The sequence below is a fragment of the Daldinia caldariorum genome (genome assembly GCF_022478825.1).
Source record: "Daldinia caldariorum strain CBS 122874 unplaced genomic scaffold F4812scaffold_2, whole genome shotgun sequence".
NCBI lineage: Eukaryota > Fungi > Ascomycota > Sordariomycetes > Xylariales > Hypoxylaceae > Daldinia > Daldinia caldariorum.
In genome coordinates, this window is record NW_025953038.1 from 194,273 (window position 1) to 219,390 (window position 25,118).

At 49.5% G+C, this 25,118-nt stretch overlaps 8 protein-coding genes across 8 annotated transcripts; 2 read left to right on the top strand and 6 right to left on the bottom strand.

Annotated features, from left to right (window-relative positions):
- Positions 1-158: 158 nt before the first annotated feature.
- On the bottom strand, positions 159-3,433 carry F4812DRAFT_164278 (uncharacterized protein). Its single transcript, XM_047929851.1, has 2 exons — positions 3,401-3,433; positions 159-3,065 (listed from the first exon to the last, which is right to left on the bottom strand). The coding sequence occupies exon 2, from the start codon at positions 2,815-2,817 to the stop codon at positions 505-507; it is 2,313 nt and encodes a 770-aa protein (XP_047793352.1). The 5' UTR covers positions 2,818-3,065; positions 3,401-3,433; the 3' UTR covers positions 159-504.
- Positions 3,434-6,646: 3,213 nt separating this feature from the next.
- On the bottom strand, positions 6,647-8,875 carry F4812DRAFT_164464 (alpha/beta-hydrolase). The gene is made up of 2 exons (XM_047929852.1): positions 8,466-8,875; positions 6,647-8,353 (listed from the first exon to the last, which is right to left on the bottom strand). Exon 2 carries the CDS (start codon positions 8,346-8,348, stop codon positions 6,735-6,737), a length of 1,614 nt encoding a protein of 537 aa, XP_047793353.1. The 5' UTR covers positions 8,349-8,353; positions 8,466-8,875; the 3' UTR covers positions 6,647-6,734.
- A 677-nt stretch (positions 8,876-9,552) lies between these two features.
- F4812DRAFT_449332 (MFS general substrate transporter) lies at positions 9,553-11,384 on the top strand (the record flags this gene model as incomplete). Its single annotated transcript, XM_047935963.1, has 3 exons — positions 9,553-9,839; positions 9,924-10,090; positions 10,165-11,384. 3 exons carry the CDS (start codon positions 9,553-9,555, stop codon positions 11,382-11,384), a joined length of 1,674 nt encoding a protein of 557 aa, XP_047793354.1.
- Positions 11,385-11,652: 268 nt separating this feature from the next.
- On the top strand, positions 11,653-13,958 carry F4812DRAFT_164489 (uncharacterized protein). The gene is made up of 2 exons (XM_047929853.1): positions 11,653-11,887; positions 11,957-13,958. Exons 1-2 carry the CDS (start codon positions 11,835-11,837, stop codon positions 13,332-13,334), a joined length of 1,431 nt encoding a protein of 476 aa, XP_047793355.1. The 5' UTR covers positions 11,653-11,834; the 3' UTR covers positions 13,335-13,958.
- F4812DRAFT_164498 (uncharacterized protein) lies at positions 13,707-15,510 on the bottom strand. The gene is made up of 3 exons (XM_047929854.1): positions 15,492-15,510; positions 14,590-15,413; positions 13,707-14,527 (listed from the first exon to the last, which is right to left on the bottom strand). Exons 2-3 carry the CDS (start codon positions 15,344-15,346, stop codon positions 14,079-14,081), a joined length of 1,206 nt encoding a protein of 401 aa, XP_047793356.1. The 5' UTR covers positions 15,347-15,413; positions 15,492-15,510; the 3' UTR covers positions 13,707-14,078.
- A 913-nt stretch (positions 15,511-16,423) lies between these two features.
- Positions 16,424-17,607, bottom strand: F4812DRAFT_412560 (uncharacterized protein). The gene has a single exon (XM_047932713.1). It carries the CDS (start codon positions 17,359-17,361, stop codon positions 16,711-16,713), a length of 651 nt encoding a protein of 216 aa, XP_047793357.1. The 5' UTR covers positions 17,362-17,607; the 3' UTR covers positions 16,424-16,710.
- Positions 17,608-17,835: 228 nt separating this feature from the next.
- Positions 17,836-21,625, bottom strand: F4812DRAFT_412561 (cytochrome P450). The gene is made up of 6 exons (XM_047932714.1): positions 21,479-21,625; positions 20,682-21,331; positions 20,352-20,606; positions 19,168-20,295; positions 18,920-19,110; positions 17,836-18,858 (listed from the first exon to the last, which is right to left on the bottom strand). The coding sequence occupies exons 2-6, from the start codon at positions 21,315-21,317 to the stop codon at positions 18,165-18,167; spliced, it is 2,904 nt and encodes a 967-aa protein (XP_047793358.1). The 5' UTR covers positions 21,318-21,331; positions 21,479-21,625; the 3' UTR covers positions 17,836-18,164.
- A 1,896-nt stretch (positions 21,626-23,521) lies between these two features.
- Positions 23,522-24,679, bottom strand: F4812DRAFT_164547 (uncharacterized protein). Its single transcript, XM_047929855.1, has one exon. The coding sequence runs from the start codon at positions 24,486-24,488 to the stop codon at positions 23,733-23,735; it is 756 nt and encodes a 251-aa protein (XP_047793359.1). The 5' UTR covers positions 24,489-24,679; the 3' UTR covers positions 23,522-23,732.
- Between the last annotated feature and the right edge of the window lie 439 nt (positions 24,680-25,118).

The following is a 25,118-nucleotide window of genomic DNA, read 5'->3' on the forward strand; positions in this document are numbered from 1 at the left end:
AGATATATACATGATAATGATAATGAAATAAGTTGCAAATCAACGAATACCTAAATATTTCTCAGAAAGCAATGGATTGTAGGTGTCCCGGGATTCATTGGGCTCAATTTAAATCGACTTGAATAGACGTCGGTTTCTCTGTCTTGTCCCATCTATCTCAGCTATCAGGTATCTCGTGATGCACGCCTCTTTAGAAAAGAACAAGAGGATGATAGACGCAACATATATATATATAACTTTGAAAATGGCAACGATAAGCAAGCACCTCGCAAAGTACAAGTCTATAAGCTTGCACGCGTAACCAGCGAATCACCCAGGCCTATCGCAGCAACCCCCTGAGTAACCTCGGTTCCAGCCCCATTCCAGGTATTTATCGATTCATCGGCGCCTTGACCCCTCTTGTTTAGCTTTATTCTTGTTTTTCTTCTTCTTCTTCTCGTCGCTCCGCCCGCATTCTCACTTGTTTACTTTATCCCAGGAAGGTAAAGTACCCAAGGTTGGTTACTATTTCTCCCTATCCTTCCCCTTGTCTCTATCCTTGTCCCTGTCCGAGTTCTCCCGCTCCCTATTACTCCTGTCGCGCTCGCGCTCGCGCTCCCTCTCCTTCTCGCCCCGGTCGCCACCACCACTACCACGGCCTACCGCGGGCGCGGGGCTGCTCGCGCGCGTGGGCATGTAGAAGTCATACCGGTCCGGGAACAGGATGATGTTGGCCAGCCGCACGACTTCCGCCTCCGCGTGCGTGCTGCTGCTCGTGCTGCTGCTCCGGCTGTCCCGGCTGCTGCTCCGGCTCGGCGCGTCGACGTCCATTTCTCCCTCTGCGTTACGCTTGGGCGCTGCCGCCGCTTCTGCTGCTGCAGTCGCGCGATGCTTGTGGTTATTGTTGTTGTTGTTGTTGCTACTGTTACTACTGCTGCCTTTGCTGCTGCTGCCACTGCTCAAGTTCCACGGCGCAAGACCCATGGCTTGTAACCCCTCCTCGCCCCCTACTTCTCGGATTTCTTTCTCGCCGAGACGCCCCGTGTGCGGCGCTTCGCTGCCGAGACCCGTGCCCGTGGAGTCGAAGTCCGGGCCTGGGTGGCCGCGTAGGAAGGCTTTGCGCTGGCGAGCCAGGAACAGGGCGTTGGTTTGGGTTAGCGGTGCTGCGGGTGTATAGACGAGCATGGAGGTCGTATCGCCGGCTCCGGGCTCGCTGGAGGATGTCTGTGGCCGGCTGGTGGAGCGGTAATTGGTGTTGGAGAATTGGTATGCTTGGTCGGGGTGCCAGATTATATAGTCGCCAGCCTGCAATGTGGGCGGCGTCACTAGACTCTTGTCGAGCTGCAAATGGGGATGCCACGCCGCCGTCACACGTTGCGCGTGGCCGGGGACTGCGCCGTGTATTATTGTCGACTGCTCCTTATCGAGGGCCCAGTTCGACGCATCGAGGTACGCATTCCACTCTTTTTCGCCGGCGCCTTGCGGAGGTGGCCCCTTCTTTGGTGAAAAGAAAGGCCGGAGAAGAAAGTAAGCGGTTGATAGCTTGGGCGAAGGCAGCAGTCGAATCATCCCTGGCTCGACTACCGTCAACGCGAGGATGCCCTGGAATAAGCGCAGCATCGAACATGCACCCGCGCCGTTGTATAGATCGGACGTCGCGTTGATGCGGCCCGCCGGATCCCACGCATCGTAGGATTCCCAGTCGCCCCTGAAGACGGCGTCGTAAAGACCGCCGCGCCCGTAGCCGTCCTGCTCCCAGCGCTCCAGACTCCCATTATCGATCTGCGCGATCTGCGCGGAGGACGTCGCGGCCGCGGCGGCGATCAAGGAGTCCTCGTGCGTCGGGGCGAGAGCGCCGTTCACGGTGAGGTGCCCGTTGGACACGGACTCTATCCGGATGCGGTCCGCATACGTGATGGGGAACCTCGTCGCGAGCCGGTCGTCGTTATTCGCGTTCCACAGCGACATGGCGAAGCGCTGCGCCTGTAGCACGTGGGGGTGCGCGCGCGAGCGCACCTGCGCCGGGGTCCAGAAGAAGTCGAAGCAGGTGGGGTCCTGCGCCGGCGGCGGCTTGTACTCGTGCTTCGTCTCGAGGTACTTCTTGGTCTCCGCGACCCAGGCGCTCGCGTCCGCGGAGGGCACGACGCCCTTGATCACGCCGATGCCGTGCCGCTTCAGCTGCGCCCCGAACGGCGCGACCTTGGCGGCGTCGTCCATGTCGGCGAAGTCGATCGACGGGATCAGCCCGGAGCCGTGCTCCTCGATATATGTGATTTCGTCGCGGAGAGCGGCGAGGAGCCGGCCCCACGACGCCTCCAGCGCGGATTCGTGGCCCGCGACGAGCCGCTTCTTGAGGCTGCCGAATCGCGAGGGCAGAGGCACCGGCTGGGTGCCGTAAAACGATAGTACGGGAGGCTCCATGCTCTTGGTAAAAGGCCTCTGCCTGCTTTTGGAATTCCTGCCTTCTTTGTGGTCGCCGTTTCTCGTCCTTTTAATCCCAATTACCCCTATCTGCGGCGGAAATGATATTTTACCTATTCCCGAAGATTTTTGTGGTGCCGTTGTCGCTGTTGTCGTTGTTGTTGTTGTCGTCGTCGAGGTCGCTGCCGCTATCGACGTTGGAGGGGAGGATGTTGTAGTGGCGGGTTTATTCGACGCCATTGCAACTGTGGCACTACTTGGGGTTGTGTTGACTGTCCCTGTGCCTGACCCTGTTCCAACTCCAACTCCAACTCCAGCGGTGGTAGCGGTAGCGGCAGCGGCAGCGGCAGCCATTGCGCTCTCGAATGGTGAGGGGAGTGCAGCGGCTGTGCGCTGTACCACATCTACGTTGGACATGCTCAGCCTTTTTTTTTTCCCTTTGCCCTTAGTTTTTACCTTATGCGTGCCCCCGTGTCTTGTGATCCCTCTGTCCCTCCAGTGCGCTGTGACTCGGCCATTCAGATTCCGTTTTTCTCTCTTTCGACCACCCTTCAGTGCCGCGGGGTCGAGCAGGGACTAAATACTGTACCATATGTCTGCTCACTGGTCTCCTACTAGTATGCTATTGGCTTGCTATTATGTATTGTATATGTACGCGTGTAGAGCTAAAAGCTTTAACCAGGTTAACGAATGCACTTCTCTCTACCCCATGTCGGACTTGGCTGCCCCTCGTTCCCCCCAAAGTGTCAGGGGTTTTCTCCCATGCGGCAGCCCGGGCCGAACAGGCATGGATGCGGCGTACTCTTTTAGATTGAAGAGCCGGCACGCAGCTCCGCGGTCCAGCTTAGGCCAGTAGGGTCCAACGTGGGCCTAGCCCACCCAAAACAATCACTGGACTGTTTAGAAACTTTTCTTGTGTCGACGGACCGCCTCACTTGGGAGCTAATGCTTTAGCCCATCAGAGCTGACACTTGAATCAAGGAATTAACGAACGACATGCCTAGATAGATTGCCCCTAGGTTCATCCTGAAATCCTGCAAACAAGCGTGCTTATCTGCAAACTAACTTCAAACCAGGAGACGAAAAGAGAAAATAACAGGAAATCTAGAGCCACATCTTATTTTCTCCCAGACCTCTCCGACTCTCCGAGACCACTACTATAACTTGCTCGGTCTATTCCGTCCCCGGCAGCCCGTCAGCCCCTATCTGCGGCTTTCTATTGGTTGGAAGTTCAAACACTGTTGAATTTCCCGTCGAATCTCATCCGGTTCATCTACTTTGCATGATGCATCCAGTCCATCCAAGATGAGCTTTTTGCTCAGCCATGTCCCAAAGCGATCCATTAAGGAAAGGGAATCCCGACTTACCAAGACGGGACCGAATGATTTTTCTTCGTTTCTCCCCATTTACATACCTCTTACCCCCTCCTCCCCGCCTTATGTTACCTGGTACCTACATACCTTCAATTCATTCTCGATAGATATTTCTCGCGAGCTCGCAAGAGAATTATACCGGGACACGGGCCACGTGCCGTTCAAACACCCAGCTAGGAGATATATAGGTATTTTATCCCGAAACATCCCCTGTAAGAGACTGTCCTTGCAACATTATCACAAGCAAATAAAAAAGGCGCCATTATTTCCCCTGGGCGGAAGCCTCGCCATGGGCTTCTTTTTATCTTTTTACTTAATACAGCCACGTAACCCAACCTTGAAGCAGCTTTGGATTCCTTTTTTTCTTTTCACAAGTGCCCGAATCTAGTAATCATATCGCAGGAAACGCTACGAGTATGCTAAGCGGGCGGAAAAGCAGGGCAACTCTGCCAGGGCTTCCGACCTGCTGGGTCGTGGGTAACGTTACGACGTTCGTACTTCCCCGTAGATACAGAGACATTTTTAAGCACTTCTATAAACCCGAATACGCAGAGTCACCTGCAGTTATAGTTACGCCGAGAGATCTCTCCCGTAGTCGTATACAGGTACCTACCTGACCTAAACTAAGCGTGATGCGAGGCAACATTCTAGAAGCGCTCGCCGAACGTCCTGGTGGTAAAGAGGTATCACGCAGTCATGAGTCCCCGGTTCTGGTTCCCTCGAAACATTCGAGACACTTCTCAATGGCTTGGTAAGAATATCGCTCGCTGACAAAACAGCTTTCCAACCCATCGAGGGGCGGGAGTGAAGTACACACGTATCCCAATGCCTCTCCCCAAACGGCATGTATGTTTTAGGTAGCCAAAGGGCAACGAAAAGTCGATACTACATTGCTCGAGCTACGTATTTACCTCAATACTACTACTACTACTACCTACGAGTATGGAGCATAACATCTAAGCGTGTAAGTATAGGTACCTATACGTATCAAGCAAAGTGTTGTCTACCCAGCTCAGTTATCAGTACGCGGTTATGCCGATCCAAGACGAAAGCCATACCACTTTACAGGAGATAAGCTATACTTAAGTCCACTAGTCTAAGCTGTAATATATCCGTTCAAATTCGAAGCAACACTACTATCGATTCCATATTGCAGTCATTAAGCTCATCCATCCCACGGGAAATCCTAATGCACTGCAGCCTGAGAGAACCACTTCTAGCAATGCTACATACCTCGTTATAATGACAGATATGCCAATGACACGGTGTGTCACTACCAGACCGGGAGCCTGGGATAGTTCATAAGAAGCCGCAGGTGAGGCATAGATGGAGAACGGAGGTAGGTTAAGAAGAACAGCAACTCGAGGTGGCGTTATTCGGAATGATAGGCGTGGGGGTTAGGATCAGCCCACCAGATATCGTCAATTTTCAAATAGTTCAAATAATACATTGAAGAAGACTAAGGTACCTGGTATATCTGTATGCATGCTTAGACGTAACCCTAACGGCTGTCGGGACGAGTTGCACAGATGCTCTCTCCAGTATTCCAAGTTGCTTTCAGATTGGGGACTCCGCATGGCTTGCGTCATCGCGAAGCTATCCCTATGCGGGCAACGCCTCCCCTTGTCCCCAGCTCACCTCATTCCGTCGTGCCGGCGGCGTGAGCCCATCCTCGCCAACGTGGGGGTCAAAGTCTCCGGAGATCTTGAAATATTTTCGGAACACCTTTCCTGCCTGTCTCTCACGTGTTTGACAACGTCTCTCTTCGACCTGCCCATTTTTCTATCTTTTTCTTCTCTACTCGTCGCGTGAAGTTAGTACGATCGCTTCACGGGGAAGACGAGGAGGATTCAGGGCTGAATGACACGCTCCGTGCAACCATCGTGGACTTTTACGTCTAACTAGGAGTATTTCCACCAATATAAGTAGGTCTACGGCGAAATATCCACATCAATGCCTACCTATATAGGTAGTTAAATAGGAAACAGGTCGCTTAGCTGAGTGAGTGTATACTACCTTACTATCCCAAGGAGGATCGATAGGCTAATAGAGAGTCAGGTTCTAAAATGACATTCTTATCACCCTGCCGTTACGAATTCGAAATATTGATATTCCAGACCCGTCCATCGGCCCTTCAATCGTGACTTACAATTTTAGTTTCCCTTGGTCGATATACTGGCTTGCTTCGGCAGGTCCTCCAGCCTCTCCACACACACCCAAATCGTAAATTTATCTTAAATCATTTTATATTCCAAAATCTTAAATGTTAGGAGCCTGATTGATAGCTAAGCCGGTATTTACCTATAGTAATTGTCTCCATTATCATGACCTTTCCACATTTATCATAGGTACCTCCTAAGGTACCTAAGGTTAGCCAGGTATGCTTACCACTCTAAGCTGTATAATAAGTGACTATAGTTTTGTAAGGTAGGTAGTATTCGTATAATTATAGTTAGTTACCTTTGTACTAAGCTGCCTGCCAACTAGGTATGTATCAATAACTGCTCCATCCTGGGTTAACAACTTTAAGATACGAACAACTTGCATATACCTAACAGGTAGATAGTATCATTGAAATACGTATACATCTAACTTTAGCTAGTATACCGTTGACTTCGGAATATAAGTAGACATGGAGAGTACCTTAGGTAAGTAAGCTTCTAATTTAAGATAGCTTTTATGTTATTATATTTTACCTACTTCCTTATCTCATAGACCTAAGCAGTCACTTGAACGTCAACGTGTATCCTTCCTATAGGCATGATCAGCTCGTCTCATCATCATAAACGGCATCTTCCGATCAAATAAACTTGTTTTTAGATTAAAAGCTATTCATAGCCCGTACAACAGCTAGCAGCTCACTGGACAGACGCAAAGCTATCACTTCAAGGCAGTAAGGTAGGTAGCTTGGCATTGTGTTACAAACCAATTACCGAGACAGCTATAGAGCAGTCCAGACCCTCACAAGACAACCCCCACAGCCTTCCAGAAGCCTCCTGGGTTCTCGCACATGGGAAGATGGCCAGCCTCGGGTACTACAGCGAGCTCGGCGCCGTCCTTTCCCAGAAGGCCCTTGAAGCTATCCATGGCCTTGACTAGAGCCCCCTTTCCGTCCCCCTCGCCAACGACCAGCAGTGCGGGAACCTGGCACTCTTTCATCTGGGCTTTCATATCGTAATCCCACAGCGCCTGGCATCCGTACCTGAAACCCTGGAGATCGTTGCCGGCAACCATATCCTCCATCCAGCGCACGGTATCCTGCTTCTCCATCGTAGCGGGGTGGAACCATCGCTCGACGGTTTGTGTCGCTAGTTTCTGGATACCTGGAGCGCCATCCTCGAGTGGCGTTTCAGCGATAGCGATGCGTTGCTTCCACGCGTCCGTGTTCGCGGGACTAGATGCTGCGTTGAAGTCGCAGGCGATGAATCGCACTAGCTTTTCTGGATACTTCAGCGCGAACTTCAGCGTCGTGGCTCCGCCCATAGATACGCCGATCAGAGTGTCTAGCTTGGGTATCCGCAGCGCAGCCAGGAGGCTACTTAGATCATCTGCTAGTGTATCTAAGGTTGCTGGAGCAGGTGGGGAAGGTATGGTGTGTCGACCGCGGAAGTCATAGCGTAGAATACGATACTGTGGCCTCTGTGTCTTGAGGATGTTGATGAAGGGATCCCACATGTGGAATGAGGTGAGTAGCGAATTGCAGAAAGCAATAACTGGCGCTTTGGGATCCGGGTTGCCTTCGAGCTGGTAAGGGATCTTGAGCCCATCTGGAGCTGTCGCATAGGAGAAAATCGTCGTTGTAGCAGGTGAGGTTACCGTCCTCTGATCCGGAGACACGAACTTGGGAGTGGAGGGCTCGAGTCGTGACAAGTTGAACAGATCGCGCGGCGCCGGTCCGAAGACATAGAAGAGTTCATACAGTCGCTGTGAGTTAACAGTAGCATGGTTCTCCTGGATTTCGCTCCATACGAGAGGTGCTGATGTAAGCAGAGGAGTTGCGGCTGCGCGCCCTGCCTTAGAGAACTCGTGGAGTGCAATAAAGGAGACTGGTGAGCCAGATTCCAAGCTAGACGTCCTAAGGACCCTCGATCGCAGCCAGCCAGTCAACTTCGATACCGAGGATACATGCTCCTTGAACCACATTTTGGTTTGGATCTCGGCATCTGCCGTGTCCTTGAGCTCGAGTTCCAATGAGAGCAGGAGTATTCCCTCGGCTTCTTTGTCTGTTAACTGCTCGATTGGGATGAAGAGCGGAGACTGGGTTACAGAGACGAGGTCCCAAAAGTACCTCTTCACATCTACCTGACCAATGGTGTCAGCCTCTCGAGGTGATCTGTTTGCGCGTAGAGACGTGTAGGTATCAGTCTCCAACTGCGACATAGACACGACGTCGTAGACGGCTAGAAACTCAGGCTCCTTTCCGTCTGCCGCCCGATAACGGAGGCCATTGGAGAATATCTGGGGCAATCTGAGCCTCGTCGGGCCATGCTCGTTGTTGTACCACTCGTGAAACTGATGTATAGACAGTCCCGGCTTGGGCTGCATGGTAACGTAGAGCATCCCAGGATTGGCCATGACGTCTGATAGGGGATGTTTGGTTGTTAGATGAGGTATGCAACAATGAAAGATAGTAGAAACTCGAGACTTTATGTTGGTTGCCGTATTAAATTAACCATGCGGATCCGAACTTACAAGCTACCTAGTTCACGCGATAAATAAATATTGGAGTAATCCGTAATTCGGTACTTGTTTCGCTTTAAAAATCCAAGTCTTGAAATTTCTCAACGGCGGCTTCAATTCCAATCACGATTGTCCTTACTTCAACGACGCCATAAATGAATGAAGCAATAAGTGATATGTCGCTTATACAAAACAAAGAAACATTCTCGAAGCTTGTCAAGTCATCCATTCATACATAGCGACAGGGAAGCCACCAACCTTCGGCAGAGCCTCAGAGGACAAACAAACCTAATGAAACTACGGCAATGCCGTCGGCAAATATGAGCGGCTAAGTGGAGAGGACGTCATCTATATGGATTATCGTCACCCCGGATCTAATGCGCACACACACTGTCACTTGGCACCTTAATTAACTGAGCTGGGTTTCGAGCATCGACTACTTTCACGCTTTGAACGCGTTGCCATGGGGTAAGCTTTTATAAATCTTTAGAAATAGCATTCCAATCGGTAGTTTATTCCACGAGCATGTAGACTAGTCCCTATCCTACCCCTACGCATGAGTTTTTCGGCTCACCTATATGTTGACTTCGTATCACATGCCGATGATGAGGTGCTATATTGTATGAAGCTACCTTGGGTATGGACATACCTCTTATGGACATGCTCGCAACAGGTACCTAAATCTTTGCGAGCAGGAGGATTTCTACGTACCCCTGACACAGCTGCGATATACTAAGCTTGGAAAAACTTCCGACTTAGAGATTACCAAGAGCCTGAAATAGTCGGCCTCCATGTTCTCTAATTGGTTACTATGCCGGTACGGTGCGGCGATCTAGCATGGAAAACCTTCCGACGCGGCTGGCTAGGCCGATGAAACCTTCCGAGCGGAAGTTATTCAGCCCCATAATAACCTCATCCACCCCGATCATTGATAGAATCTTCCGAGTGAGAACTGTTGCATCTTCTTGCTCTGAACGTCCCTCTATGCTACTTCTTTTAAAAGAGATCATGGCGACTATTGCTCGTGGGCGAAAATGGGGGGGATCCTCAACAAACAAACTCGACGACAGGAGAATTTTAGGATACCACCAAAATCAGAATGCAAAAAGATACGGCCGCGACAGCCGGCGAATTAGACCATGAGGCATCGCATCCAAGAATTTCAAATGTTGATGCCAATGCGCAAAATCCCGGCGCAGAAGACGTTCGCAAGGAGAAGCCTAAAAGAGGCTTTCGGTTCTGGGCCATCATCTTCGCGCTCTGCACCGTCTCTCTGCTCTCTGCTGCTGAGAATACTGTCGTCGTCACCGCCTTACCTACGATCGCCGAGAGGCTTCACGTTGGCCAAGAGTACGTATGGATCAGCAATGTCTTCTTTTTGACCAGGTAGGTTAAGAGGTACCTAAAGGAAATCTCGGGATGAACTGGTCGTCCTGGTTCTAGGCTGCTAACAGGTATTTCGGAGCAAAGCGCAGCTGTCCAGCCTCTATGTGGGCAACTGTCGAATCTCTTTGGGCGACGCCACCTTGCTCTATCCATCGTAGCCGTCTATATCATTGGCAGCGGCATATGTGGTGGTGCTAGAAACTCGGCTATGCTAATCGCCGGCAGAGCAATCCAGGGGATGGGTTCTGGAGGTACGTTCGGAGCAGTTGATTAATTTGACTACCTACCTCTACCTATGCTTGAAGTCTGACTGTGTGCCGGTTAGGCATTAATATGATCATCGATGTCATCGTGTCCGACCTCGTCCCCTTAAGACAGCGGGGCAACTTCATCGCAATCATCATAGCCATATATGGTATCGGAACGACTCTAGGGCCATTTCTAGGCGGTGTTATCGTCGAGACCACGTCGTGGAGATGGGTGTTTTACATAAACTTGCCAATTGGCGGTTTAGCGTTCATGCTCCTATTCTTATTCCTCCGAGTTAAGTGGGATAGGTCCACGACAGCCTACGAAAAGATCCGACAGGTCGATTATATTGGCAATGGGATTTTGATTGCTTCGACGGTGTCTATCTTGATTGCTTTAACCTGGGCGGATGTATTGTTTCCGTGGAGGTCATTGCACATCTTAGTACCTCTGATGGTCGGGTTTGGCGGTCTTGTGCTATTCGTGATTTTTGAGGGCTTGCCATTTGTTGCCGAGCCAGTCATGCCCCTTCGATTATTCGGCAATCGTACTGCTCTCATCGTATATGTCATCTCTTTTCTGAACTCTGCTGAGAATTACTGGCAGTTCTTTTTCATTCCTCTCTACTTCCAAGGTGTTCGACTATCCTCACCGTCGCAGTCTGGCGTAGAATTGCTCGTATATAGTCTCGTCGGGATACCTGGGGCGGCTATCGCATTGCTAATGCTATCCAAATGGGGTCGATACAAGATTATCCACATCATCGGTTCGGCTATGTTTACTCTTGGGGTAGGTCTCCTCAGCATCATGGACCAGAACACCAGCACGGCGGGATGGATATGGATCAACATCGTAACGGCACTGGGAAGTAGCATGCTAACGAATACGTTGCTCCCTGCTTTTCAAGCTTCTCTCAAAGAAGAAGACCAGGCGGCTGCTACGGCAAGTTGGAACTTCATCCGAAGTTTTGGGAATGTTTGGGGCGTAGCAATCCCGGCAGCTATCTTTAACAGCTATACCGCATCGTACGCGCCAGTGGTGGAGGACCTAAGGGCTAGGGCATTGTTAACATCAGGGAATTCGTACGCAAGCGCGACGAAAGCTTTCGTCGAGTCGTTCGAGGAACCTGTGAGACAGCAGATTAGGACTGTCTTTACATTATCTCTCCAGAAGGTGTTTCTCATCGGTGTGCCGCTCTCGGGGCTTGTATTTCTTGCGGTTCTCTTTGAAAAGGAGATCGAGCTGAGAACAGAGTTGAAGACGGAGTTTGGGCTCGAGGAGCAAGAGACCCTTTAAAAACAGTCTACCTGGATCAGTAAAGGTTTTGGATATCTATATCTAAAATGAAATGCCTACATGCCTAAGATAGAGCCAAATAATTAAATAATACCATAATGATATTCAAAGACTTATGTCTCCTATTCGTACCCAGGGAGGTTAGGAGGTAGGTAGATAGGCGAAAATATACGTTGCGATATCTGATGTCTGTGCGGGATGGTAGCTCACCGGGTTTAAATATCATAACATAGTATGTTCGGAATCGGATTCATCCTTTCCTTCTTTTTTTTTTTTCTTTTTTTTTCATTGAAGCTGTACGTGGCCGAACGGGTAATAACTCACTCTGGAATCAACTAATCGCCTGATTACGATAATAATAAACTTCACGCAATTACTATCGTAACTCTCTCAATGGTAGGAAGACTACAGACACCGTAAAGATTACCTGCTACTATAGTACACGGTCAGATGGCAACGACTCCCCACCCCAGATCGAGTCTGAGGCGCACTGCTTGCGATAGGTATATATATCCCTTTCCATTTCCAATATACCGAAATCTGTTTCATTAGCTTATATGTTCATTTCGTAGATGTCGTCAGTCGAAATTGAGGTGTTTACGCAACGGGGACCAGGGGAAATGCACTCGTTGCTTGCGTCTTGATCTCTGTTGTTCAGTCGCGCCGGCCAAGCCGCCCGGACGCCCGCGTAAACTGGTTCCAGCGCGAACCGGAGGAGGCAACCTGGGAACTAACCCAAGAGTCTCTTCCAATCAATTCTTGGGAAGTATAAACCATAACGCTCTTCCAAGGCGAAGTAGCACATCGCCACACCCGAGCCCTGATAATCTACCGCCAGGACTTGATGGCTTCCCACAGATTGACGATTTATCCAATGAGACGCCATTGTTATCGCGTAACGAGTCAAACAGCTTCTTCGGCTCACATTTCATGTTGCCATTTTCCGAACATTGCACTCCTGAGTGGAACGAGGCGAACTATCTTAACGCTGGGTGCTCGCCAAACAGGGACCCCCTCGAAGTACACAGCCTGTTTACGGCGAAGCTAGACCGGCACGAGTGCCTCAAAGAGCTCTCTCAGATCAACGTCGACCTGCACGGCCATTGGCAGACAGTGCAAGAGTTGAACGATAGCGGAAAAGTAAACTTCGTCACCTTCGTCGCTCATCCACCTCCTCCGGCCGGCGACGGCATTTCTCTCGCGGAGAAGCTGCTCATCATGGCTCAGAGATTTCAACAGGCTATCACGAACCTCATCTGGGTCGTAAAGCACGAGTCCAAGCCGTTGTACAGGCCTGGCCATGTAGTTGTCAACGATGAAGCCGCAACTAATTCCCCCTCGTCTTACCCTTTATCACAGCCTTTAGGCCCGGAGGAACGCGAACGCCATCAAGCCACTCAACCCGCCCCCGAAGAAGACCCATCAGCCCAGCAGGCAGACCCGTCCACAACCCCGTTCGCCTGCGTCCTCGTAAGCTGCTACGTGCAGCTCGTCCGCCTCTGGGAGACCATGTTCTTCCACGCGCACCGGCGCGCAGCCGGCCTCGACCGGTACCCGCTTGCGCTCTCGGACCCGAGCAAGGGCGTCCAGCTCGGCGCGTTCTACGTGTACAGCGGGCGGCTGGCGAGCATGTTCTACTGCCAGGCGGCGCTGTACTTCCTCGACAACATCGACCGCGGGCTGGGGATCGTCTCGCCGGAACAGCAGCAGCAGCAACAGCAACGGGGCGCCGCTGCTCCTGCGTCGGGCTTGTTGTCTCATCCCCGGCATCTCGATATGCTTCGGAGAGAGCTCCGCGCAGGGGAGGGAGGAGAAGAAGAAGAAGAAGAAGAAGAAGAAGAAGAACTGGGTAGCGGAGGTAGCGATGGGGTAATAAGCAAACGTGTTAAGGCGTTGAGGGATGCGATTGAGAGAGCTAGGCTTTCCTCGGTGCATGACACTGGGATTTAAGGTTATTCTGCTTATAGGACCCTGAACGGGCCTCCATTATATGCGTTATGCGTTCCTCGGGTGGTTAAAATATCACCGGTTAGCTCTATAAGTAACTGTTATAGAAAGGCATAGGGGATCAACACGGATCCAGCCAGACTCCCCATAGTAGATCACGTATGTTATGTATAGTCTCGCGAGCATTATATGCAAGAAAGACGTAGGAACCCCCTTATTGTAGGTATTAGTTCATGTACAGCGATGACAATTATGAATACAAGCGATGCTTCCGTCAGTGTAGCAAGCACAGAAATACAGGAGAACCATTAATTACTAGCAAACACCCTCTACTTATTTTCTTTCAAGCATATCACATATTCTCTCTGCCACGGCATGTGATGTAGGTATTATAGGTATTTGTATGGCTAGCACAAGGACAGTATCAAGTACTAAAGACTTGACCATTTCCCCCTTAATGTAAAATTCAGAGCAAGCAAAGCCTCTAAAGCTCGGACGTTGATCTTCCGTCGATTACTTGCTGTTCGCAAGATGGTTTTATGAGAATTATCATTTCCCTTCCTGGAACCCTGGTTGTAACCACTAACGCCTGCAACAATTGGGTATCAACACCTGAACATAAAAAGAGGTAAACAGAGGAAATAAGGGTATTCGTTAGGATCCGGTACGCCGTGCTCTTGAAATTTATCGCCTAGGACCCTCTCGAGGGTGAATAATGATATAAACGGCACCAAAAATGTTATGATGCTATGCGTGTAGCGTCGGAAAGGGCACCCTCACAGTGAAGTCGAACTTCGACTTGCCACCATCGCCAAAGACCACAGGAAGTCCGCTGTACGACTTAGCGCTGGGATCAGGTGCGTCACCGAGGCTCATCTTCTTGAAGCTATCCGTAAGGTTCTGAACTCGCGTCTTCTGACGCTTGTAGGCGGAGACAACTCGGCTAGGTACTGGCTCTTGTTGCTTCGTGGGGACTAGCTCTTCCGTGTCCCATTCGCAAGTCAGGACCTTGAACTTGACTTTCTTCGGATCTGCAGAACCCTTGGAATATTTCTGACAGTGAGCGATGTAATTCTCGCGGACCCACGAAAGGGTGCGGAAAACGTGTGTGTTAACTTTGCAGAGCTGCGGGTCAACTTCGTAGTATGTGCGTCCTCCCTCTCCACTGGCAAAGCTCTCCCCTTTATCTCCATATACTTATATTTTGCTGTTAGTTACAGACAATGAGCACCTCGGGGATGGTGAGCAATTTACATACCCCGTTTTGCAAAAATGCACGAAGCCGGCTTAGACTTATCGCGTTGCTTGCGGACTGCTAGGCAGTCCATGAAGTAGAAAGACTCGAGATTCTTGAATAGAGCAGCAAACTCATACGCGTGTCGAGGACGCATGGTTCCATGATCGCGGTGATACGTATGGATTATGCCGCAAGTACGACAAACGCGACATTCATCGTCCCACCTCGTACTGTAACGAATAGCGACGCGACGAACCTTGGCCAGTTGGTCTTTATCCAGACGTTCAGCCCAGGAACCTAAAGATCGTGACCATGTGGCGCCAGGGTAATCGAAGCATACGATATCAGAAGATCTCTCTAGGTGAACCAGGCGACCGTTATCCAGAGTTAGGTTTCCCGGACGCTCGATCAGATTTTCAACCAGCTTCTTCGCTTCGTTGCAGGCCAGGGATAGCTGAGTGAAAGTCTTGTTCATGGTGAGGTAGTATGACTTGTCGGCTGCTGGGAAAGGGAATACAGGCTTGAGAGTGCTAGTGAACTCGGACTTCTTTGCGTCTCCCTCAGTCTTCTGTGCGTATTGGGGACCCATAGGGTTAAAATCATGGACTACATCTGAGCCGTCATCGTTCTCCTCAAACTTGAGGAAATGGATGCCAGGAGTGTAAATAATATCTTCCCAAATCTGATGGCGGACGTCAAACGGGAACTTGGCAAAGCAGGTAAAGCGTCGTAGATCTGCCGGCATAGCCAGACGGATAGGAGCTGATGAAGAAGACATGTTGCCAGTCGGTTTTGCCAAGGGGAACTTAATGGCTTGTGACTAATGCCAAATGAGTGGTTATCGGCTGTTGCGAGTAGACGACGTTAGTAAAGGTGGCGTCCTACGATGATGTCGTTACTGGTTTAGTAAGACCACGCTTAACTCATGGATCCAGCCCGAGAAATAAGTAGTAAAAGATCACAGGGAAAAGAAATTCGATGTCGAAAAGTCAGATCCAGGTGATCCAGATAGCCCATATCCAGGCCAATTAACGAAGGGTGGGTGATGAGGTTAGGTATAGGCACGTCAAGATCAAGAGCCCATGTCGTACTCTAAAGGATAACCTGTGGAATGACGAGAGGAGATGATCCGGGAACTTGGAAGACTTGGAAGTGAAGGTGAAGGGTGAAGGGCGAGGGGTGAAAGAATTAGGTTCAAGAGTTATCGAGAGTTGATAAATCTGGGTAAAAAGTTTGGGTGAAAGAAAAAGTACCTGCATAAAACCGGGAAAGATATTAAAAGTGTTGAGTATGTAAGGTACCTAACCTAACCCTTCCGGCCTGAGTTACTCAGGATTACCTACAATACCTGGTACATCTATAGAGGTTAATAGGTGCTGTGTCATAATCCATGCATCTAACCTGCATACACACCTAGGTACACGTATCATGGGTACCTAACCTAAGGTACCTACCTAAGTAGGGTAAGTTACTACATAATCACAGGCCAAAACAGCCCTAGATATGAGGCTGAAATTTAAATTAGGTACCTGGATGCCCTAAGAAGAGCTTCATTCACATCTAAATCCAGCGATTTAGAAGGTTTACAGGGAAACCCCGCTGTTGAGGGGTATCCAGATAGTACCATGGAGGGGTTCGAATCGGTAAGTAACCCCGCTTATATGGGGCCTCAGCCTAACAGCACGGGTCTTACCCCGGCATACTCACGGTTATACTAATCCTAGTTCAGGCAAGCTAGCAGCCACACTACTACGTCACGCTCTACTATGAAGTTAGGTTAGGTACCTACACCTACCTGCCTGGGATGTATTTAATACCCAACCATAGGCGCATCTTTTACATTGGAAACTTTTCAAAAAATGATACCTGAAATCATATCACCTTACAGCTCTACATAAATCCTCTTATAACTTTGCCCGGTTCATTTGAGAGTTCAATTATAGGAATGAGCATGGTCACACTTAATTTGTCTGTTTGATATCGCAAACTTTTATCTTTTATCTAACTAGTTGGTTAAGAAGGTTTTATACTTTTTTTGTAGAGGATGAACGGGCTGTCTCATAACATTCGGGTGTCTACATACAACCCATACCAAAAAAAAAAAAAAAGATTCTTTCCAAAGCTAAGCTAACATAGGCTCATTCACAACTCCATGTCGACTGCCTCACTTTGGAAAGGCCCCCGATATGCGTCGTCACTGGCGCCAGCTTTCTCCAGGGAAGCCTTAGGGACGGCGTCAACCTCTAACAGCCAGACACTCATCCACTCTCCTGCACAAGCGACCCTCACCCTGCCACGTAGCTTGTCCAGTGGCACGATAGGATCCCTGAGCTCCAGCACCTGCTCCTTAGTCTGGCCCGCTCCGATCGTGACCAGCGCGTCCGTCTCCGGCGGCATTTTACGCCTGATCTGGATCGTCGGGATCTGAATGGGGGTGTAATCGTCGTCGTCGCTACCGGCCTGCGCAGCAGCAGAAAAGGATACGAGGCCTAACTGCAACGCTAACGGATCCAGCGGGGAGTTCCAGGACAGGATCGTCACGGGGCTAGAGTAGGTATTGGTGACCGCGATGGCTAGCTTTGGCGGAGACGACGAGGACGATGAAGACGTGCTGCTGCTGACTTGGCGGACTGACACTTTCAGCTTCGAAATGACGTTGTTCGCATCTGCCATCTTGGCAACGACTGGATCGGAATTGTTGAGATTACCGGCGCTCTGGAACGAGAGGATAAGTATAGTAAAGATAACCAACGATAGGATTGCTCGACTTTGGGTTAACTGTATAATGCCCATGAATTATACTAAGTGGGAAGATTGGGTTCAAGGTCTTGTGATTTAAAAACTCAAATTTAACAGTAATGTCCGAGAGCAGAAGACTTAGAAAAACTTAGAAGATATGTGCTAAGTATTAGATATAAGGTATTACAAGACCGTTGTTGTTTAACATGCTTTTAATATGTCCACGAGTTGCTATCGACGCCTGGAAAGACTGTATCATTGCCGTAACACATCCGAAGAAGCCAACTTCTTAATTAGGCGTGCTCGTCCGATACTTATCGGCCTATCTTGCTACCAGCGCTTCCAAATGCGACACCAAGGCCGTGGATAAACCTAGTGCCAAGCCATGCCGCCGCCGGGTCTGTCGAAAATGGAAGGAGTTCTAGAATTATCTTGAGATGGCTTACGATTGGTTGCTACATTTATTTAAAAATCGAGAGGCGTACATACGGCGTGCAACACACCTACCTACCTCTGTTCAAGTATGACGAGTACAATCAGCATTATTGAAGTAGTCAAGTAGACAAACATTCCAGATATAGGTAAACATCATCATTATAAAAATAAGACTATCTGACTAGGCAATTTATATACTAGGCATATATATCCATTAAGGAGAGAACAAAATGTCACCCCGATTAATACCCCCTTTCTATGTATGTAATCCTCAGCCAACCGCTATATGTGCAAGATCCCCCATTTCAACCCAGTTCAAAATACAGTAAAGTACTTCTCCTCCACCGCTAAGGTATCAAACAATATCGTAGGTACCTAGTAGTTATTGGGAATACGCAAGCAAGCAAGAAAGCTACGTCTCCTTAGTCGAAGACGTCCGTCGCGTAACGAGTATTCCGCATGCCCTCCCACCACCGAGCCGCCTGCTCGTCCGTCACCTCCTTGCCCTCGGTCTCCTGCGCGCTCTTCTTGATCAGCTTGACGACGGCCTCCTTGACGCCCTCGCCCACGGCCCGCGACCCGCAGATGTACAGCCTGGCGCCGTCGCGCCACAGCTTCAGCACCTCGTCCGCGTGCGCCCGCAGCGCGTCCTGCACGTACTTGCTGCCGCTGCCGCTGCCATCGCTCGCGGCCGCCGGATCCCGGCTGAACGCCCGCCGCACCGTCACTGCCCCCGCCCGCTCCCACTCCGCCAGCTCGTCCGCGTACAGGTCGTCGCGCCCCGGCGCGCGGCATCCGATGAACAGCAGCGCGGGCGCGAGCGTCCGGCCCGCCGCGATCATCGCCGCGCGCTCCTGGATGAAGCCGCGGAAGGGAGCCATGCCCGTGCCGGCGCCCACGCAGATCACGGGGGTGTTCTCGACGTCCTGCGGCAGGTGGAAGGCCGCGTGAGACGGGCGCACGGCGATGTGCAGCTTGTCGCCGGGCGCGAGGGACGCTAGGTACGAGGAGGCCACGCCGACGTGTGTGCCTTGGCCGGACTTGGATGGGGCTTCGAGGACGGAGAAGGTCAGGGTTACGTGGGTTGGGTTCCACAGGGGCGATGAAGAGATGGAACTGATTGATGTTAGCTTTATGCCCGAGCCTTTATAAGTAGGGTGGGAATTGGGTCACGCACTATTGTCGTACGCGCATCGGCGGCAGCATGGCGAGGAAAGCGCCTAGCGGTAGATCGATGGATGTGTACTTCTCAAGAAGGTCCAGAACCGAAATCCGATTGGCGAATACCTCTTCGGAGTCCTTTGCGAGGTTCCGCAGGGCTTCCTTTTCGGCTTCGTCTTTTGCGACTTCAGCCAAAGTGCTGATATTCTGCCAAAATTGTTAGCGAGTCTTGTTATATTATGAAGATTGATACTCTTAGCTTACCCTCTTTGTGGCCGGCTGGGACAGTTCTACGTAAGCTCCGAAGATGCTGTGGGCGGGCAGCGATGCATTGGTAGGGAGCGAGGTCATGTCGTGGCTGTCGATGGTGATATGCGCATCCCATGGGAGATGGAATCTGCGCATAGCCCGCTCAATGATTTGCTTGGGGTTGATGGGAAGAACTGCCAAGTAGTCACCGGCTCGATACGATTCATCGCTGGGAAGCACAATTTCTATGTGCTTCTTGACGGGTTCTCCTTCGGCTGTCAACGTCCGAGTATCAACCACTAGACCCTCCATGACATCCTGTCGCAGAGTGGATGTGCGTGGGCTTGTGATTGATACTTTCAGGCCAGAAGATGGTGATACGTCAGTTTCGTCCTGAGAAGTGCCGTATTGCTTCTTGAGCGACGACCAAAGTACTTCATCCTCCCACGTTTCGAAGTCCGCGAAAGCGTCACCATTTCCGACGTCCGTTAGGCCTATTTTCGCAACACGAGTAGCGCCACCTTCCTCAAGCTTGCTGTCGACTAATTTCGGTATCCTATGGAAGGTTTGAGCCCAGTCGTGATGGCCGACACCAAAGACGGCATATTGTACTCCCTCGAATGTCGTCTTGTCTTTGACGCTTTCCAACCACGAAACGAAATGTGCGGCATTATCCGGCGGTGCTCCCTCGTATGACGGGGTGACTATTATAACGGGCTGGCCTTTAGGTAAGTTTCCGTTCGCTGTGTCCAAGATATCGATCTTGGAAACCTTGAATCCGTGGCTCGATGCGTCGCTGGCCACTCTTTGCGCGAGAGCCTCGCAAGTGCCGCTGTTACTTCCGTACAAGACTGTTATGGGGCGTCCACTACTACCAGCAGCAGATACTAGAGAGTTATTCAAAGAACTTCCGTTTAATGCCCCTGCTGGCGACTCGGTCGTTCCGGCTAGACGATGCTCCAACTGGCCCGGCGTCAATCCGTCACGGAGAGTTGCCTTCATGTAGAAGCCCTTAGGCTTGATAGTTAATGTCTGCTTAATAGCAAGGCTATAAGACGGATCGTCTAGCACGAAGTTGAAGTTTTGCAGAAGCATGGCAATGGCTAACGTAGCTTCTTGCCAGGCAAACGGACGACCGATACACTATCAGGTGTTAGTAATATGATAAACACTCGAGAGCATTGGGCATAATTACTCACGCCTCGAACTCCATTTCCGAAGGGTTTCCATGCGTTTTTGGGGAGCTTATTGAATGGTTCGTCTAGCATGCGCTCTGGTCTAAATTCCTCAGCGTCGTCGCCGAAAACGGCCGGGTCCAAGTGCGACTTCTTCAACATTATAATAGCCGTCTCGTCCTTATTTATTTGGTATTTTCCGGCAACCACGGTATCCTCCAAAGACGTGACAGCGATTTGCGGAATGGGAGAACATAATCTCAAGGTCTCACGCATCACCTAGAGGTTGGTGTAAGCATACTCCCTCTTCCCCGTGCGAAGGGATGCACGAATTCCAGACTTCTTCTGACTTACAGCTGCAATGTATGGGAGCTTGGACATATGCTCAACGGTAATGGGGCCTTTGCCAATCACGGTGTCGACCTCCTGTTGAGCTTTTCGGTAAGCTTCGGGGTTCTTTAGGAGCTCGAAAAATGCAAACGAAAGTAAGCCCGAGGTCGTTTCGTGGCCCGCAATGAGGAACGTAATTAGGTTGTCAGTGATACTCGAATCGCTCATGTGCTGCCCAGTTTTCGGGTCTACACCGTTAAGCATGGCGTTGAGAAGGTCCTTCCGGTCAGAAGGGTGAACTTTACGCTCTTTGAGGACGTCGTCGGCCGTTTTTCGTAAGACTTCGATATCCTGCCAATACTTGGCATCCTCGTTCCGGTAGAACCACGCGGGCATCGTCCTGTTAGGCCTGCGGCCAGACTCGACGAGGAAATCACCCATAGCGGCGAGGAAAGGGTGAAGTTCGGCTGTGTAGTAGCTGTTAAACCGATAGCCCATCGAGCAAAGAGCGAGCGTGTCAAGCGCTAGACGTGTGAAGTCCCCGGAAACATCAATTGGGTGCTGGGGTCCGTATCGGGCCCATTTCATGCATAGTTGTGTTGCAATCTCGTGCATCTCGTCGAACATGCCCCGGATGGATAAGGGGCCAAACGCCGGCATCAGAACTGTCTAATGTGAGTACACAACTGAGGCTTCTTGGAGGGCTGATAGACAAACCTCGGTGAGCAATACCCCAATTGGGCTCCTCTATCCGGGCCTGTGGCATCGATCAGCGTCTCAACTCCTTAGTGCTTTGCCTGAGATTAACAAACCGTGAATAGACCGTCATGAACACCATTTCGGATTTCATGAAGAGCAGATTTAGGGATTTTAACAAATCGCTTCTCATTGCAAAGCTCATCGACGATGCGATGGCTTGTAGCAACTACTAACGACCTTCCAGGAAGGCGAAGTCTATATATCTCGCCTATACGAAGATGTTAGTTTAAAGCTCCATCTAAGGCAAGCAGTACCCATTCCGAGAACACTCACCATACTTATCGGCGAGAGCAATAAATGAACGCAATGGAACTTCTCGTTCGATCTCAGTAACATGGCCTATGAAAGGTAGACTTGGCGGCTCAGGGATAGGCGTTAACTCTGACATTGTATTATTTTCACTGTTGGTAGGATCACTGTTGTTTTGACGAAAGGTAAGGATTGAGGGCCATTCGAAGTTCATATCGACCAAAGCAAACCGTCTCTAGGATAGGAACCCTAGAGACTATATATGTATAGAAACGGTTATAGGATGTATTCGTGTACCGTAGAGCTCAGCCTCCGGTAGGGTTTGGTAAACCCCGAATCACCGTCGGTCAGTTTTATGGTTGGAGTGGAGGATTGACCACGCCGATGGAAATGGAGTGACGCAACCGCAACGGCCGGAAGAAAAATAAAGCAAACGGGGGCCAACAAACAATCCGACTTTGTTATGATTTGTTTGCTCGTTTAACGTAAATAGGAACATGCTATTATAATGGGAATACGAGAGAGGCATTTTTTTAATTTTTAATTTTTAATTTTTTCTCTTTTCCTTCTCTATCTCTTACTTTCTCCTTTCTCCTTCTCCCACCTTTTTTTTCTCTCTTCTTTTCCTCTTCGAGGAGCATGCTGAAAAAATGAGCCGAGGTATTGCTTTCCTGTTGGTCCACTTAACGACGGGGACGAAACAGAAACGTCGTAATAAACATTTAGTGTTTGAACCTGACTTTCATACCAGGTCGAGGTACCATCCCGACTTACTAAGAACTTAGCCCTATTTTACACTGGGTTTCCCTGTTATGGCCGCTAAGTTAACATAAAGTAGAATTGCTAATGCGCCAACCATTAAAGGAGTTGGGATCCGTCCAGCGCGCTAAGGTCCGTATGGTAACTTCGTACGGCAATTCCGTTGGGACAGAATTACCTACTACATAGTACTACCTAACCTTGGGTACGGTTCGTAGTTGCACCAAAAAAAAAAAAAAAAAAAAAAATTAATGCATACCTAAGTGAACCTCCGTCTTTGATAAGTTCCATATGCATAAAAGTTCTGAGGTAAACTGAAGCAAGTATAAGTGCACATATCTTCGTAAAACAATTCAAAAGCAAGTTCAAGTTAACTGGTTAGGTACCTGGTATCTTATTTCTTTAGGTAGTATCAACATGCATATCAACATGCATATCAACATGCATGTCAACAGGCATATCACTCTTACATAGAGCGAACATCGCGCATCACCCTTTACCTATTACTCATTGCTCATCATGCACTGTTTCTGTCGCATTGACATATCTTCTATCGAACGATCCAGGCTCTCATCTTCGGATGATTTGACTAACACGTATTCTATTTCCGTGGTCACTAACTGGTTAATGGTGAATGCCCCCGATTTTTGAACCTCGGCACAAATACTTTTGCGCTTCAAACACTAGGATATCCGCGCGTCGGGACCTCCGTTCTCGTCTGATTTCACCGGCCGGGTTAAGATCCCGGTCTAATTCATTATCCCGTCGCGGGATATCCACCTATAAAATACTCTTAACACTTTTTTTTTAAAAAAAACTATCTAAATATCATATCAAGTAATTAACACGGTCAACACGATGCGTTTCCCCCATGTACCAAATATCCTCTAACCCGATTCACGGCTTTCCAGAGCGATCGTTTACCGATGACGATGACGAAACATTTGAATGGCTGCGCCTGTCAAATATAGAAATGCCGCCAATTGCCAGACCCAAAACCCTTCACACCTCTTTCTACCCGCATGACGTACAGTCACTAATAGTTGCCCTTCACATCTACCACCAGGTTAATCCCGGCGGATAGAAGATGTCAACGAGATGTTCTAGTGGCATGGCTAACATAGAAAAAATGCCCAAGCAAGGTACGACGAATGGATATGGAATAAATCTAGATGATACAGAACAAGCCAACGTGAATGCGTAGTAGCTGGCACAATGTAGTCATCTACCAATCCGTAGCATCTTCCTTATTAACAACACATCAATTCATTGTTATCTCTCAACGAAACCAGCTCGATGGCTCTAGGCCTACTTCGCCTGTACCGGATTCCCTGCCCTCTTTTTCTTTGACGATTCAGCTTCGGTACTATTAGGGATGTCGGTTTCAATGTCTGTTCCGTAATCCTTCTTCCCAGGCACCTTGATGGCACTTTCGTCCCAGACTTCTAGTTGAATTGATTCTTTACGAAGCTCCGAGGCATCTCGAAACATGCGTAGAGGGGCTGTCTTTTGCGTCTTAGACAGCCGCGCTACGACGGCAAGCCCAGAACCAGGCGGTGATAGCGCCTCCTCAAAATCGGCAGGTTCCGCGAACTTCGGCGAGATAGCTAGGTAGCACACCGGCCAGGACGAGCGATTCTGAACCCGACTTGCCGAGCTGTAGTTGACCACTGGAAACGTGATGTGTGATTTTTTGGGATAGATGTAAATCTCCGGATAAGCCATCTCGGTGTGGTGGGGCGGCGGCACGACCAGTGGTGGCGATTGGTGATATCTCGGTTGGAAATCCAAATCTGATCTTCTTATGCTACTTCTTCTCGAGGTCTTCATCTCCTGATGATCTAGTCGGATATTTGGGGTCGCATTGCTTCCAGGGACTTCTAAAGGAGAAGATCTTAGATTCACACGTTGGTATAGCCTAGTAGCCACACACTGGTCGCACGAACAGAGCTGTGGTTCATGGGAGAAAGGTGCAAAGGGAGTAGGAGTGGTGTAAAGAGGGAATAGTGAGTGCCTCGTGGGAGGAGTAGTGCTACTATTTTCCGGAGATGAGTTGTTGGGCATGATGAATTTTGTTTCCCTTACCTGTGTGGCTAGACCGGCGAGGCTTAGAGTTACTTCCGATTACGAAGCACATATTTGTAGACGAGAAGTTTTTGTGGTGATACCCAGTATTTGGTCCAGGGCAGTATAGATATGCAAACCCTTACCTTTGTATGCGAGATGTCGTAGCCATAGAAGTAAGAGAATAATAAGATTAGCTGGTCTCTTTGCTGTGGTAAGATGTTGACAAGAGCAACGTGTGCCCGTTGCCTATAACTGATATCTGGGTTATTCTGGAATACATCATATAGATCAACGGAGGGCCTTGCTGTCCATAAAGCAAAACACGACACAACTACAATATTGGCATTGAGGGAAACTCAGGCATGTTTAAAGAAAGCTGTAGCTTATAGCGTGACTACCTAAGGTATACAAGATGCAGTCACTTTGTTAAGGTTAGAAAAAGGACTGTGTTCACTTTATAAGGAGATAGACACTCTATAGAAGTTGATCGTACACTTTGATACCTTCTATCCTCCAGCAACATCAATCGAATTTCTTAGATAAATTTACTGCGATACCTAGGTGTTACCAGCGAGGCTTTATTTCGTCACTATGGTAAAATATATTTACAACTACCCTCCCGAGAAA

What these genes read in the sequence shown, in the direction of transcription:
- F4812DRAFT_164489 (XM_047929853.1), top strand. Translation starts at nt 11,835, where the DNA reads ATGGCAACGACTCCCCACCCCAGATCGAGTCTGAGGCGCACTGCTTGC. An exon ending in AGGCGCACTGCTTGCGATAG is followed by an intron (nt 11,888 to 11,956) that starts GTATATATATCC and finishes TTCATTTCGTAG; the next exon opens with ATGTCGTCAGTCGAAATTGA.
- F4812DRAFT_164278 (XM_047929851.1), bottom strand. Translation starts at nt 2,817, where the DNA reads ATGTCCAACGTAGATGTGGTACAGCGCACAGCCGCTGCACTCCCCTCA.
- F4812DRAFT_164498 (XM_047929854.1), bottom strand. Translation starts at nt 15,346, where the DNA reads ATGTCTTCTTCATCAGCTCCTATCCGTCTGGCTATGCCGGCAGATCTA. An exon ending in GTGCATTTTTGCAAAACGGG is followed by an intron (nt 14,528 to 14,589) that starts GTATGTAAATTG and finishes GCAAAATATAAG; the next exon opens with TATATGGAGATAAAGGGGAG.
- F4812DRAFT_164547 (XM_047929855.1), bottom strand. Translation starts at nt 24,488, where the DNA reads ATGCCCAACAACTCATCTCCGGAAAATAGTAGCACTACTCCTCCCACG.
- F4812DRAFT_164464 (XM_047929852.1), bottom strand. Translation starts at nt 8,348, where the DNA reads ATGGCCAATCCTGGGATGCTCTACGTTACCATGCAGCCCAAGCCGGGA.
- F4812DRAFT_412561 (XM_047932714.1), bottom strand. Translation starts at nt 21,317, where the DNA reads ATGCCGGCGTTTGGCCCCTTATCCATCCGGGGCATGTTCGACGAGATG. An exon ending in AGCTCCCATACATTGCAGCT is followed by an intron (nt 20,607 to 20,681) that starts GTAAGTCAGAAG and finishes ACCAACCTCTAG; the next exon opens with GTGATGCGTGAGACCTTGAG. An exon ending in TCGGAAATGGAGTTCGAGGC is followed by an intron (nt 20,296 to 20,351) that starts GTGAGTAATTAT and finishes AACACCTGATAG; the next exon opens with TGTATCGGTCGTCCGTTTGC.
- F4812DRAFT_412560 (XM_047932713.1), bottom strand. Translation starts at nt 17,361, where the DNA reads ATGGGCATTATACAGTTAACCCAAAGTCGAGCAATCCTATCGTTGGTT.